Below are 18,124 nucleotides of genomic sequence, written 5' to 3'. Positions count from 1 at the left end.
GACCCTGTCCGTAGTCAGTCTGACCCCTGACCCTGTGCTATCGTCAGTCTGACTGCTGCCCCCTTACTCTGTGCTGTCGTGGGTCTGACCCCTGACCCTGTCCTGCCGTCAGCCTGACCCCTGACCCAGTCCTGCCGTAAGTCTGACCCCTGACTCTGTCCTTTTTTTATATTAATTAATGAGATGTGGGCGTTTCTGGCTATGCCAACATTTATTGCCCATCCCTAATTGCCCTTGAGAAGGTGATGGTGAGCTGCCTTCTTGAACCGCTGCAGTCCATGTGGGGCAGGTACACCCACAGTGCTGTTAGGAAGGGAGTTCCAGGATTTTAACCCAGCGACAGTGAAGGAACGGTGATATAGTTCCAAGTCAGGATGGTGTGTGACTTGGAGGGGAACTTGCAGGTGGTGGTGTTCCCATGCTACCCTTGTCCTTCTAGTTGGTAGAGGTCGCGGGTTTGGAAGGTGCTGTCTAAGGAGCCTTGGTGCATTGCTGCAGTGCATCTTGTAGATGGTACACACTGCTGCCACTGTGCGTCGGTGGTGGGAGTGAAAGTTTGTAGATGGGGTGCCAATCAAGCGGGCTGCTTTGTCCTGGATGGTGTCGAGCTTCTTGAGTGTTGTTGGAGCTGCACCCATCCAGGCAAGTGGAGAGTATTCCATCACACTCCTGACTTGTGCCTTGTAGATGGTGGACAGGCTTTGGGGAGTCAGGAGGTGAGTTACTCGCCTCAGGATTCCTAGCCTCTGACCTGCTCTTGTAGCCACGGTATTTATATGGCTACTCCAGTTCAGTTTCTGGTCAGTGGTAACCCCTAGGATGTTGATAGTGGGGGTTTCAGCGATGGTAATGCTGTTGAATGTCAAGGGGAGATGGTTAGATTCTCTCTTGTTGGAGATGGTCATTGCCTGGCACTTGTGTGGCGCGAATGTTACTTGCCACTTATCAGCCCAAGCCTGGATATTGTCCAGGTCTTGCTGCATTTCTACACAGACTGCTTCAGTATCTGAGGAGTCACGAATGGTGCTGAACATTGTGCAATCATCAGCGAACATCCCCACTTCTGACCTTATGATTGAAGGAAGGTCATTGATGAAGCAGCTGAAGATGGTTGGGCCTAGGACACTACCCTGAGGAACTCCTGCAGTGATGTCCTGGAGCTGAGATGATTGACCTCCAACAACCACAACCATCTTCCTTTGAGCTAGATATGATTCCAGCCAGTTGAGTGTTTTCTGCCTGATTCCCATTGACCTCAGTTTTGCTCGGGCTCCTTGATGCTATACTCGGTCAAATGCTGCCTTGATGTCAAGGGCGGTCACTCTCACCTCACCTCTTGAGTTCAGCTCTTTTGTCCATGTTTGAACCAAGGCTGTAATGAGGTCAGGAGCTGAGTGGCCCTGGCGGAACCCAAACTGAGTGTCACTGAGCAGGTTATTGCTAAGCAAGTGCCGCTTGATGGCACTTTTGATGACACCTTCCATCACTTTACTGATGATTGAGAGTAGACTGATTGGGCGGTAATTGGCCGGGTTGGACTCGTCCTGCTTTTTGTGTACAGGACATACCTGGGCAATTTTCCACATTGCAGGGTAGATGCCAGTGTTGTAGCTGTACTGGAACAGCTTGGCTAGGGCAGCAGCAAGTTCTGGAGCACAGGTCTTCAGTACTATTGCCGGAATGTTGTCAGGACCCATAGCCTTTGCAGTATCCAGTGCCTTCAGTCGTTTCTTGATATCACGCGGACTGAATCGAATTGGCTGAAGTCTGTGATGCTGGGGACTTCAGGAGGAGGCCGAGATGGATCATCAACTCGGCACTTCTGGCTGAAGATTGTTGCAAATGCTTCAGCCTTATCTTTCTCACTGATGTGCTGGGTTCCCCCATCATTGAGGATGGGGATATTTGTGGAGCCACCACCTCCAGTTAGTTGTTTAATTGTCCACCATCATTCACGACTGGAAGTGGCAGGACTGCAGAGCTTAGATCTGATCTGTTGGTTATGGGATCGCTTAGCTTTGTCTATCGCATGCTGCTTATGCAGTTTGGCATGCAAGTAGTCCTGGGTTGTAGCTTCACCAGGTTGACACCTCATTTTGAGGTATGCCTGGTGCTGCTCCTGGCATGCTCTCCTGCACTCTTCATTGAACCAGGGTTGGTCTCCTGGTTTGATGGTAATGGTGGAGTTGGGGATATGCCGGGCCATGAGGTTACAGATTGTGGTTGAGTACAATTCTGCTGCTGCTGATGGCCCACAGCACCTCATGGATGCTCAGTTTTGCATTGCTAGATCTGTTCAAAATCTATCCCATTTAGCACGGTGATAGTGCCACACAACACAATGGAGGGTATCCTCAATGTGAAGGTGGGACTTCGTCTCCACAAGGACTGTGCGGTGGTCACTCCTACCAATACAGTCATGGACAGAAGCATCTGCGGCAGGCAGATTGGTGAGGACGATGTCAAGTATGTTTTTCTCTCTTGGTTCCCTCACCACCTGCCGCAGACCCAGTCTAGCAGCTATGTCCTTTAGGACTCGGCCTGCTCGGTCAGTAGTGGTGCTAACGAGCCACTCTTGGTGATGGACATTGAAGTCCCCCACCCAGAGTACATTTTGTGCCCTTGCCACCCTCAGTGCTTCCTCCAAGTGCTGTTCAACATGGAGGAGTACTGAGTCATCAACTGAGGGAGGGCGGTAGGTGGTAATCAGTAGGAGGTTCCCTTGCCCAAGTTTGACCTGATGCCATGAGACTTCATGGGGTCTGGAGTCGATGTTGAGGACTCCCAGGGCACCTCCCTCCCTACTGTAGACCACTGTCCTGCCACCTCTGGTGGGTCTGTCCTGCCGGTGGGACAGGACATACCCGGGGATGGTGATGGCAGAGTCTGGGACATTGTCTGTCACTTATGATTCCGTGAATATGACTATGTCAGGCTGTTGCTTGACTGGTCTGTGGGGCAGCTCTCCCAACTTTGGCACAAGCCCCCAGATGTTAGTAAGGAGGACTTTGCAGGGTTGACAGGGCTGGGTTTGCCGTTGTCATTTCCGGTGTCTAGGTCGATGCTGGGTGGTCCGTCCGGTTTCATTCCTTTTTATTCACTTCATAGCGGTTAGATACAACTGAGTGGCTTGCTAGGCCATTTCAGAGGGCATCTAAGAGTTAACCACATCGCTGTGGGTCTGGAGTCACATGTAGGCCAGACCAGGTAAGGACAGCAGATTTCCTTACCAAGAGGACATTAGTGAACCAGATGGGTTTTTACAACAATCGACAATGGTTTCATGGCCATCATTAGACTGACTTCTAATTCCAGATTTATTAGTTAAATTCAAATTCCACCTTCTGCTGTGGTGGGATTCGAACCCATGTTCCCAGAGCAATACCCTGGGTCTCTGGGTTACTAGTCCAGTGACAATACCACAATGCCACCACCGTCCCCTGGACACAGCCTGACCCTGTCCTGCTGTCAGCCTGACCCCTGACCCTGTCCTTCCGTTAGCCTGACCCCTGACCCTCTCCTGCCGTCGCCCTGACCCTCTCCTGCCGTCGCCCTGACCCTCTCCTGCCGTCGCCCTGACCCTCTCCTGCCGTCGCCCTGACCCTCTCCTGCCGTCGCCCTGACCCTCTCCTGCCGTCAGCCTGACCCCTGACCCTGTCCTCTGCTTACAGGATGTGAACCGTGAACTGATGAGCCAACAGGAGGCGTCAGCAGAGAGAGAGCAGCAACCTCCACCTGAGATCATCGACTTCAAGATCAAATTCGCGGAGACCAAGGCTCACGCTAAGGTACGATCAGAAGCTCCAGGTTTCCTTTAAATTTAGCACTTAAATTGGGTGCGGGAAGAGTGATGAAGGGATATAGGCCTCAACTGAAGTATTGTGTCCAGTTCTGGGCACTGCACGTTCGGAAAGATGTGAAGGTGTTGGAGAGAGTACAGAAAAAACTCTCAAAAGTGGTTCCAGGGATGACGGACTTCAGTTACATGGACAGGTTGGAGAAGGGAAGATTGAGGAGATTTGATAAAGCTGTTCAAAATCATGACGTGTCTGGACAGAGTAGATAGAGAGAAACTGTTCCCATTGCTGAAAGGGTCGAGAACCAGAGGGCACTGATTTAAGGTAATTGGCAAAAGAAAACACTGGCGACATGAGAAGAATTTATTTTCCACAGCGAGTGGTGATCTGGAATGTGCTGCCTGAAAGGGCAGTGGAAGCAGATTCAACAATAACTTTCAAAATAGAATTGGAGGAATACATAAAGGGGAAACATTTCCAGGGTGATTGGTAAAGAGTGTGGGAGTGGGATTAATTACATCGCTCTACCAGGGAGAGAGCACAGGCACGATGGGTCAAATGGCCTCTGTGCTGTAAGATTCTAGATTTTAAGTGTATTGACGTTGCATTATGGTTGCTGAGGTTTTTTAAATTGCCTTTCTCCCTATCTCCCTCTGCCTCCGTCTCACTTGTGCTCTTCTCCCTCAGTCTCGCTCCCTCTCCCTCCATCTTGCTCTCGTTTCCTCCCAATCCCCCTCCATCCCCCTCCCCCATCTCCCCCCCCTCCATCATCCCCCTCCATCCCCCTCCCCCCTCCCCCCTCCCCCTCCATCCCTCTTCAGCCCCCCCTCCATCCCCCTCCCCCCCCTCCATCCCCCTCCATCCCCCTCCCCCCCTTCATCCCCTCCATCCCCCTCCATCCCCCTCCCCCTCCCTTTCATTCCCCTCCATCCCCTCCCATCCCTCTCCCCCCGCCTCTCCATCCCCTCTCCATCCCTCTCCCCCGCCTCTCCATCCCTCCCCCCGCCTCTCCATCCCCTCCCCCCGCCTCTCCATCCCCCTCCCCCCCGCCTCTCCATCCCCCTCCCCCCCCCCGCCTCTCCATCCCCCTCCCCCCCCGCCTCTCCATCCCCCTCCCCCCCGCCTCTCCATCCCCCTCCCCCCCCGCCTCTCCATCCCCCTCCCCCCCCGCCTCTCCATCCCCCTCCCCCCATTCCCTTCTCGCTCTCTATCACACACCATCTGTTTCTCCCACCTCTCGCATTCTTTCTCACCCTCTGTTTCTGTCTCTCTCTCTTTTTCTGTCTTTTTCTGTCTTTCTCCTCTCTGTCATTCTCTCTGTCTCCCTCTGTCTCTCTTTCTCTCTCTACCTCCGTGTCTCTGCTTTCTGTCGCACTCTCTTGCGCTCTATCTCTCTCTCGCTGTCTCTCTTCTCCTCTCACGCTCGCTCACTTTATCTCGCTCTGTCTCTCTCTCTCGCTCTGTCTCTCTCTCTCGCTCTGTCTCTCTCTCTCGCTCTGTCTCTCTCTCTCGCTCTGTCTCTCTCTCTCGCTCTGTCTCTCTCTCTCGCTCTGTCTCTCTCTCTCGCTCTGTCTCTCTCTCTCTCGCTCTGTCTCTCGCACTCTCTCGCACTCACTCGCTCTGTCTCTCGCACTCTCTCGCTGTGTCTCTCTCTCTCTCGCTCTGTTACTCTCTCTCGCTCTGTCTCTCTCTCGCTCGCTCTGTCTCTCTCGCTCGCTCTGTCTCGCTCGCTCTGTCTCTCTCGCTCTGTCTCTCTCGCTCGCTCTGTCTCTCTCGCTCGCTCTGTCTCTCTCGCTCGCTCTGTCTCTCTCGCTCGCTCTGTCTCTCTCGCTCGCTCTGTCTCTCTCTCTTGCTCTGTCTCTCTCTCTTGCTCTGTCTCTCTCTTTTGCTCTGTCTCTCTCTCTCGCTCTGTCTCTCTCTCTCTCGCTCTGTCTCTCTCTCTCGCTCTGTCTCTCTCTCTCGCTCTGTGTGTCTCTCTCTTGCTCTGTCTCTCTCTCTCGCTCTGTCTCTCTCTCTCGCTCTGTGTGTCTCTCTCTTGCTCTGTCTCTCTCTCGCTGTCTCTTGCTCGCTCGCTCTGTCCCTCTCTCTCGCTCTGTCTCTCTCTCTCTCTCTCTCTCGCTCTGTCTCTCTCTCTCGCTCTCTGTCTCTCTCTCTTGCTCTGTCTCTCTCTCTCGCTCTGTCTCTCTCGCTCTGTGTGTCTCTCTCTTGCTCTGTCTCTCTTTCGCTGTCTCTCTCTCTCTCGCTCTGTCTCTCTCTCTCTCTCGCTCTGTCTCTCTCTCTCTCTCGCTCTGTCTCTCTCTCTCGCTCTGTCTCTCTCTCGCTCTGTCTCTCTCTCTCGCTCTGTCTCTCTCTCTCTCTCTCGCTCTGTGTGTCTCTCTCTTGCTCTGTCTCTCTTTCTCGCTCTGTCTCTCTCTCTCGCTCTCAGTTGCGCCCTCTCTCGTTCGCGCCCTCTCTCTCGTTCGCGCCCTCTCTCTCGTTCGCGCCCTCTCTCTCGGTCGTGCCCCCTCTCGCTCTCTTTCGCTCCCTCATTCGCGCTCTCTCTCGCTCTGTCTCTCACCCCCCCCCGCCCGGCCTCGGGCTGCCCCACCCCCCCCCCCTCGTTCTGTCTGTCCCACTGTGTCTCGTGCTCCCCCTCTCGTTCCGTCTTGTCTGCTCTCCTGCTTCGTCTTGGCGCCTCTCTCCTGCTCCACCTTGGGCCCCCTCTCTCGCTCCGCCTCGGGGCTCCACCTCGGGGCCCCCCTCTCGCTCCGCCTCGGGCCCCCTCTCTCCATGTCATAGCGTCATACAGCACAGAAACCGGCCCTTTAGCCCATCGTGTCCTTGCCGGCCTTCAAGCACCTATCCTATTCCCATTTTCAGTGCTTAGCCCGTAACTTTGTATTCTATGACGTTTCAAGTGCTCATCTAAATACTTCTTAAATGTTGTGAGGGTTCCTGCATCTTCCACCTCTTCAGGTCGTGTGTTCCAGATTCCAAACACTCTCTGGGTTCAAAGAATGTTTCCTCAAATCCCCTCCAAACCTCCTGCTCTTACCTTAAATCTATGCCCCTTAGTTATTGACACCTCCGCTAAAGGAAAAGGTTTCTTCCTATCTAATCTATCAATGCCCCTCATTATTTTGTACACCTCAATCATGTCCCCCCTCAGCCTTCTCTGCTCTAAGGAAAACAACCCTAGCCTTTTCAATCTCTCTTCATAGCTGAAATGCTCCAGCCTAGGCAACATCCTGGTGAATCTCCTCTCCACCCTCTCCAGTGCAATCACATCCTTCCTATAGTGTGGTGCCCAGAACTGTACACAGTACTCCAGCTGTGGCCTAACTAGCGTTTTATACAGCTCCATCATAACCTCCCTGCTCTTATATTCTATGCCTCGGCTAATAAAGGCAGGTATCCCATCTGCCTTCCTAACCACCTTATCTACCTGTGCTGCTGCCTTCAGTGATCTATGGACAAGTACACCAAGGTCCCTCTGACCCTCTGTACTTCCTAGGGTCCAGCCATCCATTGTATATTCCCTTGCTTTGTTAGTCCTCCCACAATGCATCACCTCACACTTCTCAGGATTAAATTCCATTTGCCACTGCTCCGCCCATCTTACCAGCCCATCTATATCGTCCTGTCATCTAAGGCTTTCCTCCTCACTATTTATGACATCACAAATTTTCATGTCTTTTGCGAACTTACTGATCATACCCCTTATATTCACGTCTAAATCATTAATGTACACTACAAACAGCAAGGGTCCCACCACCGATCCCTGTGGCACACCACTGGTCACAGACTCCTACTCGCAAAAACAACCCTCGACCATCACCCTCTGTCTCCTGCCACTAAGTCAGTTTTGGATCCAAATTGCCCTGGATCCCATGGGCTCTTACCTTCTTGACCAATCTCCCATGCGGGACCTTATCAAACGCCTTACTGACATCCATGTAGACTACATCAACTGTCGTTCTCATCTACACATCTAGTTACCTCCTCGAAAAATTCAATCAGATTTGTTAGACATGATCTCCCCCTGACAAAGCCATGCTGTCTATCCTTGATTAATCCCTGCCTCTCCAAGTGGAGATTAATCCTTTCCCTCTATTTTTCCAATATTTTCCCTACCACTGATGTTAGACTCACTGGCCTGTAATTACCTGGTTTATCCCTGCTACCCTTCTGAAATAATGGTACCACATTCGCTGTCCTCCAGCCCTCTGGCACCTGTCCTGTGGCCAGAGAGGATTTGAAAATTTGTGTCAGAGCCCCTGCTATCTCCTCCCTTGTCTCACATAACAGCCTGGGATGCATCTCATCTGGGCCTGGGGATTTATCCGCTTTTAAGCCTGCTAAAACTGCTAATAGTTCCTCCCTTTCAATACTAATATGTTCAAGTATATCACAATCCCCCTCCCTGATCTCTACACCTACATTGTCCTTCTCCATAGTGAACACAGATGAAAAGTAATCATTTAAAACCTCACCTACATCCTCCGGCTCCACACACATTTGCCACTTTGGTCCCTAATGCGCCTTACTCTTTCCCTGGTTATCCTCTTGCCCTTGCTCTGCACAGTGGCGCAGTGATTAGCACCGCAGCCTCACAGCTCCAGCGACCCGGGTTCGATTCTGGGTACTGCCTGTGCGGAGTTTGCAATTTCTCCCTGTGACCGCGTGGGTTTCCTCCGGGTGCTCCGGTTTCCTCCCACAGCCAAAGACCTGCAGGTTGTTAGGTAAATTGGCCATTATAAATTGCCCCTATTATAGGTAGGTGGTAGGGGAATTGAGGGAAGGTGGGGATGTGAGAGGGTAATGGGATTAATGTAAGATTAGTATAAATAGGTTGGCACAGACTCGGTGGGCCGAAGGGCCTGTTTCAGTGCTGTATCTCTAAATAAATAAAAAAAATAAGAAAATAAAAATTAATATACTTTAAAAAGTAATTAGGAGAGTGAAGAGGGGGCATGAAAAAACACCGGCGGGCAAGATAAAGCGAAATCCCAAGGCGTTTTATAAGTACACTTTCTATACTCCTCTAGGGCCTCCACTGTTTTCAGCGTTCTGAATCTGCCATAAGCCTCCTTTTTTTCCCCCCTTATCTAACTGTTGATATCCCTTGATATCCAGGGTTCCTTGGACATACTGTTCCTACCCTTCACCTTTTATGGGAACATGTTGGCTCTGAACTCTCACGTTCCTTTTTGAATGATTCCCACTGATCTGATGTCGACTTTCCTCCAAGTAGCTGCTCCCAGTCCACTTTGGCCAGGTCCTGTTTTATCATCTTAACATCGGCCTTCCCCCAATTCAGTAACTTTATTTGTGGGCCATCTTTGTCCTTTTCCATTACTACCTTAAATCTTAGAGTTGTGATCACTATCCCCGAAATGTTCCCCCACTTGTCCAGCTTCATTCCCTAGGATTAGGTCCGGTACTGCCCCTTCTCTTGTAGGACTTTCTAAGTACTGGCTCAAAAAGCTCCCCTGTATGCATTTTAAGAATTCCGCCCCCTTTAAGACTTTTGCACTAAGACTATCCCAGTTAATATTGGGGATGTTGAAATCCCCTACTATTATTACCCTATTATTTTTACACCTCTCTGAGATTTGCCTACATATCTGCTCCTCTATCTCTCCCTGACTGTTTGGAGTCCTGTAGTACATGCCCAGTCAAGTGATTGCCCCCTTTTTGTTTTTAAGTTCTACCCATATGGCCTCAGGAACCTTGAGGAACCTTCTAAGATATCATCCCTCCTTACTGCAGTAATTGACTCCTTGATCAACAGTGCAAAACCACCTCCTCTTTTACCCCCTCCTCTGTCATGCCTGAAGATTTTAGTTACAAGGTTAGTTTAGTTTAGAGATACAGCACTGAAACAGGCCCTTCGGCCCACCGAGTCTGTGCCGACCATCAACCACCCATTTATGCTAATCCTACACTAATTCCATATTCCTACCACATCCCCACCTGTCCCTATATTTTCCCTACCACCTACCTATACTAGGGGCAATTTATAATGGCCAATTTACCTATCAGCCAGCAAGTCTTTGGCAGGTGGGAGGAAACCGGAGCACCCGGAGGAAACCCACGCAGACACAGGAAGAACTTGCAAACTCCACACAGGCAGTACCCAGAATTGAACCCAGGTCGCTGGAGCTGTGAGGCTGCGGTGCTCACCACTGTGCCGCCACTTAGTGCGGTTAGGTTGAAGAAGCTGGGGTTGTTCTCCTTAGAACAAAGGAGATTAAGTGGAGATTTAATAGAAGTGTACAAGATTATGACAGGCTTCGATAAATTAGACAAGGAAAGACTGTTCCAATTGACTAATGTCACAAGGAATGAGGAATCAGGTTGAAGGTTTTGAGCAAGAGATGCAGCGGGAATGTGAGGAAGAACCTTTTTACGCAGCAGGTAGTAATGACCTGGATCTCTCTGCCAATGAGGGTGGTGGAAGTGGAGGCAATCAATGATTTCGGAAGGAAATTGGATGGCTACCTGAGAGAAACTTGCAGGACTACGGGGATCGAGCTGGGGAGTGGGACTGACTGCATAGCTTTGTGGAGAGACAGCTTGGAGTCGATGGGCCGAAGGCCTGCTTCTGTGCAGTAAATGACTCTATGACCCCTCTCTCTTTCAGTCTTCCCCCTCTCCCAAGACTCTGTTGTGTGATTAACCCAGTCGTGAGCTTTGTCTCTTCCAGGCCATCGAGATGGAGTTGCGTAAGATGGAGGTACAACAGGCGAACCGACACGTCTCCTTACTCACATCCTTCATGCCTGATTCCTTCCTGCGACACGGTGGGGACCATGACTCCATCCTTGTCCTCCTACTGCTCCCACGCCTGGTCTGTAAGGTAGGTCCCAGGGGAGAGGGAGGTGATGGCGGAGGGGCGGAGGGAGAGGGAGGAGGTGGGAGTGGACTTGGGGAGGGGCGGGAGGAGCTGGGAGTGGACTGGGGAGGGGCAGAGGGAGAAGGTGGGAGTGGACTGGGGAGGGGCGGAGGGAGAGGGAGGAGGTGGGAGTGGACTGGGGAGGGGCGGAGGGAGAGGGAGGAGGTGGGAGTGGATTAGGGAGGGGCGGAGGGAGAGGGAGGAGATGGGAGTGGACTGGGGAGGGGTGGAGGGAGAGGGAGGAGGTGGGAGTGGACTGGGGAGGGGCGGAGGGAGAGGGAGGAGATGGGGAGTGGACTGGGGAGGGAGAGGGAGGAGGTGGGAGTGGACTGGGGAGGGGCGGAGGGAGAGGGAGGAGATGGGACTGGACTGGGGAGGGGCGGAGGGAGAGGGAGGAGATGGGAGTGGACTGGGAAGGAGTGAAGGGAGAGGGAGGAGATGGGGGGAATGGACTGGGGAGGAGTAGAGGGAGAGGGAGGAGATGGGAGTGGACTGGGGAGGAGTGGAGTGAGAGGGAGGAGATGGGGGGAATGGACTGGGGAGGAGTAGAGGGAGAGGGAGGAGATGGGAGTGGACTGGGGAGGAGTGGAGGGAGAGGGAGGAGATGGGGAATGGACTGGGGAGGGGGAGAGGGAGGAGATGGGCGGGGGAGGGGCAAAGGGGAGGAGGACGAGGCCAGGTGTGGTGGAAGAGATAAGGGAGCGGGAGGAAGGCAGGGGGGACAGGTAGAGGAGGGGTGAGGGATGAGATTGGGGGAGGGTGGTGGGAGGTGAGAATGAGGTGCGGAAGGATCTGAATGAGGGACGGAGGTGAGAGTATGGGGGGATGGGAGGGGGGGCGGGCGGCCCGTCACCGAGTGAGGCGGGAGAGGCAACCAGTCACTGTGGGCAATGCTGACCATTTTCTCCTTCCTTTGCAGGCTGAGTTGATCAGTAAACATGCCCAGGAGAAGTTTGAGCTGAATGAGGACTACAGTGAGCGGCAAGGCCTGAGGGGGGCTGTGGGGGAACAGATGAGCTTTGGCGCTGGGCTGGTTTACTCACTAACCCTGCTACAGGCCACACTCCACAAATATGAACAGTAAGTACAGCACCGAGTGTTAGTGATGTCAGTATAAATACTGTGGCTACAAGAGCAGGTCAGAGGCTAGGAATCCTGAGGCGAGTAACTCACCTCCTGACTCCCCAAAGCCTGTCCATTATCTACAAGGCACAAGTCAGGAGTGTGATGGAATATTCTCCACTTGCCTGGATGGGTGCAGCTCCAACAACACTCAAGAAGCTCGACACCATTCAGGACAAAGCAGCCCGCTTGATTGGCACCCCATCCACAAACATTCACTCCCTCCACCACCGACGCACAGTGGCAGCAGTGTGTACCATCTACAAGATGCACTGCAGCAACGCACCAAGGCTCCTTAGACAGCACCTTCCAAACCCACGACCTCTACCAATTAGAAGGACAAGGGCAGCCAATGCATGGGAACACCAGCACCTGCAAGTTCCCCTCCAAGTCACACACCATCCTGACTTGGAACTATATCGCCGTTCGTTCACCGTCACTGGGTCAAAATCCTGGAACTCCCTTCCTAACAGCACTGTGAGTGTACCTACCCCACATGGACTGCAGCGGTTCAAGAAGGCAGCTCACCACCACCTTCTCAAGGGCAATTAGGGATGGGCAATAAATGCTGGCCTGGCCAGCAACACCCACATCCCATGAATGAATAAAAACAGTGGGGTCGGGGGTGGGGTTTACCAGTGAGTGGGGTCGGGGAGTTCAGTCAGTGAGGGTGCTCGGGGGGGTCAGTGAGTGGGGTCGGGGAAGTCGGGGTCGGCGAGTGGGTTCGGGGAGGTCGGCGAGTGGGTTCGGGGAGGTCGGCGAGTGGGTTCGGGGAGGTCGGCGAGTGCTGCAGGGAGGTCAGCGAGTGGGGTCGGTGGGGTCAGTGCATGAGGTCGGGGGGTTCGGGGAGGTCATTGAACGGGGTCGGGGAGGTCTGCGTGAGGTCTGGGAGGTCGGTGAGTGAAATGTGGGAGGTCAGTCGATGAGGTTGGGGGCTTCGGGCAGTCATAGAGTCGTACAGCATAGAAACAGGTCCTTCGGCCCACCGCGTCCATGCCGACCATAATGCCTATCTATACTAATCCCACTTGCCTGCATTAATTCCATATCCCTCTATGCCTTGCTCATTCAAGTACCTGTCCAGATGCCTCTTAAATGTCGCTCCTGTTCCTGCCTCCACCACCTCCACAGGCAGCTCATTCCAGATACCCACTATTCTTTGTGTAAAAAATTTACCCCTTTGATCCCCTTTAAACCTCCTCCCTCTCACCTTAAATCTATTCCCTCTAGTTTTAGTCACCCCTACCATGGGAAACAGATTCTGGCTAACCACCCTATCTATGCCTCTCATATAATTTTATATCCCTCTATCATGTCCCCTCTCATCCTCCTTCGCTCCAGGGAAAACAGACCCAGCCTATCCAATCTCTCTTTATAACTCAAGCCCTCCAAACCAGGCAACATCAAAGAAAAAGAACAGTACAGCACAGGAACAGGCCATTCGGCCCTCCGAGCCTGCACCGATCTTGATGCCTGCCTAAACTAAAACCTTCTGCACTTCCGGGGACCGTATCCCGCTATTCCCATCCTATTCATATATTTGTCAAGATGCCTCTTAAACGTCTCTTTGCTTCCACCACCTCCCCCAGCAACAAGTTCCAGGCACTCACCACCCTCTGTGTAAAGAACTTGCCTCGCACATTCCCTCTAAACGTTTCCCTTCGCACCTTAAACCTATGTCCCCTAGTAACTGACTCTTCCACCCTGGGAAAAAGCTTCTGACTATCCACTCTGTCCATGCCACTCATAACTCTGTAAACCTCTATCATGTCGCCCCTCCACCTCCGTCGTTCCAGTGAAAACAATCCGAGTTTATCCAACCTCTCCTCATAGCTAATGCCCTCCAGACCAGGCAACATCCTGGTAAATCTCTTCTGTACCCTCTCCAAAGCCTCCACGTCCTTCTGGTAGTGTGGCGACCAGAATTGCACGCAATACTTTGGTTTTGTCTTCACAAAGGAGGACACAAATATAATACCAGAAATACTGGGCTGAGTGAGAGAGAGGAACTGAAAGAAATCAATATCAGTCGAGAAATCGTGTTGGGGAAATTGATGGGATTGAAGGCCGATAAATCCCCAGGGCCTGATGGTATGCATCCCAGAGTACTTAAGGAAGTGGCCCTAGAAATAGAGGCTTAAGTTATTCCCGTGGTCCCTGGAAGAGAGAGAGGTGCTGTCTTCTTCAAGTTCAGTTGCAGTCTCTTCCCAAACCGTTCTGTGAACATAATGCAATTAACTGCCTGTGCGGAGTTTGCAAGTTCTCCCTGTGACCGTGTGGGTTTCTGCCGGGTGCTCCGGTTTCCTCCCACAGACACTTGCAGGTCGATAGGTAAATTGGCCATTGTAAATTGCCACTAGTGTAGGTAGGTGGGAGGAGAATGGTGGGGATGTGGTAGGGACTATGGGATCAATGTAGGATTAGTATAAATGGGTGGTTGTTGGTCGGCACAGACTCGGTGGGCCGAAGGGCCTGTTTCAGTGCTGTATCTCTAAATAAAATAAATAAAAATTAAAAATAAACTCCAGGTTGGTTAGCAGGTTAGTCATGTGACTAGCTCCCTGTTTTAAAAACAGCCTCTTCTGCAAGGTTTGTGAATTCCTTCAGGCTCTCCAGATTCAATGTGGGGGTGGAATGCTGGCTCCATGAGTCTCAGTGTCTCGATCATCTCTATTGACAAAAATCTATCTGGCTAATTGAATCAGGGAATACTCCCATTTTCTTCTACATGCACTTGTCTTTTGGAATGCAAATGTGCAGCCATGTTTTCAGCCACTGTTGTGGTCTTTTTAAGGATTGTATAAGATTAAAAGAAAAAGCCTATAAAGTTGCCAGAAATAGCAGCAAACCTGAGGATTGAGAGGATTTTAGAATACAGCAAAGGAGGACGAAGAAACTGATAAAGGGAGAATAGAATATGAACGTAAGCTAGCAAAAAATATAAAAATGGTCTGTGAAAGCTTCTACAGGTATGTAAAAAGGAAACGCTTGGCTAAGACAAATGTGGGTCCATCACAGGCAGAATCAGGAGAATTTATAATGGCAAATAGAGAAATGGCAGAGAAGCTAAATGATTACTTTGTGTCTGTCTTCACTGAGGAAGATACAAGAAATATCCCAGAATTAGAGATCTAATTCTAACGCAATGGGAGTGGTGGTCTGAGGTGCATTTGTTTTAATGCAAGAAGTGTAGTAGGTAAGGCAGATGAACTTAGGGCTTGGATTAGTACCTGGGAGTATGATGTTATTGCTATTACTGAGACTTGGTTGAGGGAAGGGCATGATTGGCAACTAAATATCCCAGGATATCGATGCTTCAGGCAGGATAGAGAGGGAGGTAAAAGGGGTGGAGGAGTTGCATTACTGGTCAAAGAGGATATCACAGCTGTGCTGAAGGAGGGCACTATGGAGGACTCGAGCAGTGAGGCAATCTAGGCAGAACTCAGAAATAGGAAGGATGCGGTAACAATGTTGGGGCTGTACTACAGGCTTCCCAACAGCGAGCGTGAGATAGAGGTACAAATATGTAAACAGATTATGGAAAGATGTTGGAGCAACAGGGTGGTGGTGATAGGAGATTTTAATTTTCCCAACATTGACTGGGATTCACTTAATGTTAGAGGTCTAGGTGGAGCAGAATTTGTCAGGAGCATCCAGGAGGGTTTTCGAGAGCAGTATGTAAATAGTCCAACTCGGGAAGGGGCCATACTGGACCTGGTGTTGGGGAATGAGCCCGGTCAGGTGGTTGAAGTTTCAGTAGGGGACTACTTTGGGAATAGTGATCACAATTCCGTAAGTTTTAGAATACTCATGGACAAAGACGAGAGTGGTCCTAAAGGAAGAGTGCTAAATTGGGGGAAGGCCAACTATACCAAAATTCGGCAGGAGCTGGGGAATGTAGATTGGGAGCAGCTGTTTGAAGGTAAATCCACATTTGATATGTGGGAGGCTTTTAAAGAGAGGTTGATTAGCGTGCAGGAGAGACATGTTCCTGTGAAAATGAGGGATTGAAATGGCAAGATTAGGGAACCATGGATGACAGGTGAAATTGTTTCAAAGAATGACAGGTGATCTCATTGAAACCTACAAAATACTGAAAGGGATAGACAGGGTAGATGCAGGTAAGATGTTTCCCCTGGTTGGGGAGTCTAGGACCAGGGGACACAATTTCAAAATAAGGGGGAAGCCACTTAGGACAGAGATGAGGAGAAATTTCTTTACTCAGAGGGTTGTGAATCATTGGAATGATACTAACAGGGTGATTTTCTGGACTGGGAGAAAAGAACAGGGGAGAGGAATCATTGGAAATGTAGCTGTGGAAGCTCAGTCATTGAGTATGTTTAAAGCAGAGATGACAGATTTCTAAATACCAATGACATAAGGGGATAGTGTGGGGAAAAAGGCATTGAAGTGGATGATCAGCCATGATTGTATTGAATGGCGGAGCAGGCTTGATGGGCTGAAGGGCCTACTTCTGCTCCTGCTGCTATGTTACTATGTGTTGCCCAAAGGGGTTTAAAGTTTCTTCACTATCAGCCTGCAATACGTTGGGAATGGACATCCCAATAAACGTGATTTTTGGGAGGTTTGCAGTTTGCACATTTCCGTGACTGCTTCGGGCGGCTTTGTTCCTGTTGAAGTCTGCAGTGGGGAGGGTTAGATTTAATTAGCTCTGGTTTGGAGTTCTGATCATGGGAGTTGGCAGTGGGTGGATCCACTCTGAACTCTTTCAGTGCTCTGGTGAGTCATGCAAGTGTTTTTCAATTTGGGTGATGGTTGTTTCCCTTTGCTCCTGACTGTGGAGGTAGATTCTTTGCTAATCTTCCCTTTGTCCTCTGGGACACTCCTGCTTGCCAGGTATTTGCCCAGATTCCACTGCACTCCCCTGCGGCACTTCGACTAAGTGAACAAAGAACAGTACAGCACAGGAACAGGCCATTCGGCCCTCCAAGCCTGCGCCTATCTTGATGCATGCCTAAACTAACACCTTCTGCACTTCCGGGGCCCATATCCCTCTATTCCCTTCCTATTCATATATTTGCCAAGATGTCTCTTAAACGTCGCTATCGTATCTGCTTCCACCACCTCCCCTGGCAGCAAGTTCCAGGCACTCACCACCCTCTGTGTAAAAAAAATTTGCCTCGCACATCCCATCTAAACTTTGCCCCTCTCACCTTAAACCTATGTCCCCTAGTAACTGACTCTTCCACCCTGGGAAAAAGCTTCTGACTATCCACTCTGTCCATGCCGCTCATAACTTTGTAAACCTCTATCATGTCGCCCCTCCACCTCCGTTGATCCAGTGAAAACAATCCGAGTTTTTCCAACCTCTCCTCATAGCTGGACCAGGCAACATCCTGGTAAACTTCTTCTGTACCCTCTCCAAAGCCTCCACGTCCTTCTGGTAGTGTGGCGACCAGAATTGCACGCAATATTCTAAGTGTGGCCTAACTAAAGTTCTGTCCAGCTGCAGCATGACTTGCCAATTTTTATACTCTATGCCCCGACCGATGAAGGCAAGCATGCCGTATGCCTTCTTGACTACCCTATCCACCTGTGTTGCCACTTTCAGTGACCTGTGGACCTGTACGCCCAGATCTCTCTGCCTGTCAATACTCCTAAGGGTTCTGCCATTTCCTGTATACTTCCCACCTGCATTAGACCTTCCAAAATGCATTACCTCACATTTGTCCGGATTAAACGCCATCTGCCATTTCTCCGCCCAAGTCTCCAACCGATCTATATCCTGCTGTATCCTCTGACAATCCTCATCATTATCCGCAACTCCACCAACCTTTGTGTCGTCCACAAACTTACAAATCAGACCAGCTACATTTTCCTCCAAATCATTTATATATACTACAAACAGCAAAGGTCCCAGCACTGATCCCTGCGGAACACCACTAGTCACATCCCTCCATTCAGAAAACCACCCTTCCACTGCTACCCTCTCTTCTATGACCGAGCCAGTTCTGTATCCATCTTGCCAGCTCACCTCTGATCCTGTGTGACTTCACCTTTTGTATCAGTCTGCCATGAGGGACCTTGTCAAAGGCTTTACTGAAGTCCATATAGATAACATCCACTGCCCTTCCTTCATCAATCATCTTCGTCACTTCCTCAAAAAACTCAATCAAATTAGTGAGACACGACCTCCCCTTCACAAAACCATGCTGCCTCTCGCTAATAAGTTCATTTGTTTCCAAATGGGAGTAAATCCTGTCCTGAAGGATCCTCTCTAATAATTTCCCTACCACTGACGTAAGGCTCACCGGCCTATAATTTCCTGGATTATCCTTGCTACCCTTCTTAAACAAAGGAACAACAT

The 18,124-nt window shown here is 50.7% G+C and overlaps 1 protein-coding gene across 4 annotated transcripts in view; it reads left to right on the top strand.

Moving 5' to 3' along the window:
- Positions 1–18,124, top strand: part of LOC137365475 (dynactin subunit 1-like) — a 336,296-nt gene that overhangs the window by 224,345 nt on the left and 93,827 nt on the right. For all 4 annotated transcript variants that reach the window (XM_068028030.1, XM_068027981.1, XM_068027938.1 and 1 more), the window contains 3 exons: positions 3,672–3,788; positions 10,486–10,638; positions 11,594–11,754. In XM_068028030.1, coding sequence (XP_067884131.1) covers positions 3,672–3,788; positions 10,486–10,638; positions 11,594–11,754 — 431 coding nt within the window. The remainder of the gene's footprint in view (positions 1–3,671; positions 3,789–10,485; positions 10,639–11,593; positions 11,755–18,124) is intronic.

This window comes from Heterodontus francisci, chromosome 1, assembly GCF_036365525.1.
Source record: "Heterodontus francisci isolate sHetFra1 chromosome 1, sHetFra1.hap1, whole genome shotgun sequence".
NCBI classification, from domain to species: Eukaryota; Metazoa; Chordata; class Chondrichthyes; order Heterodontiformes; family Heterodontidae; genus Heterodontus; species Heterodontus francisci.
Note: the sequence above shows the minus strand (reverse complement) of the source record. Positions and strands in the feature narration are given on the sequence as shown.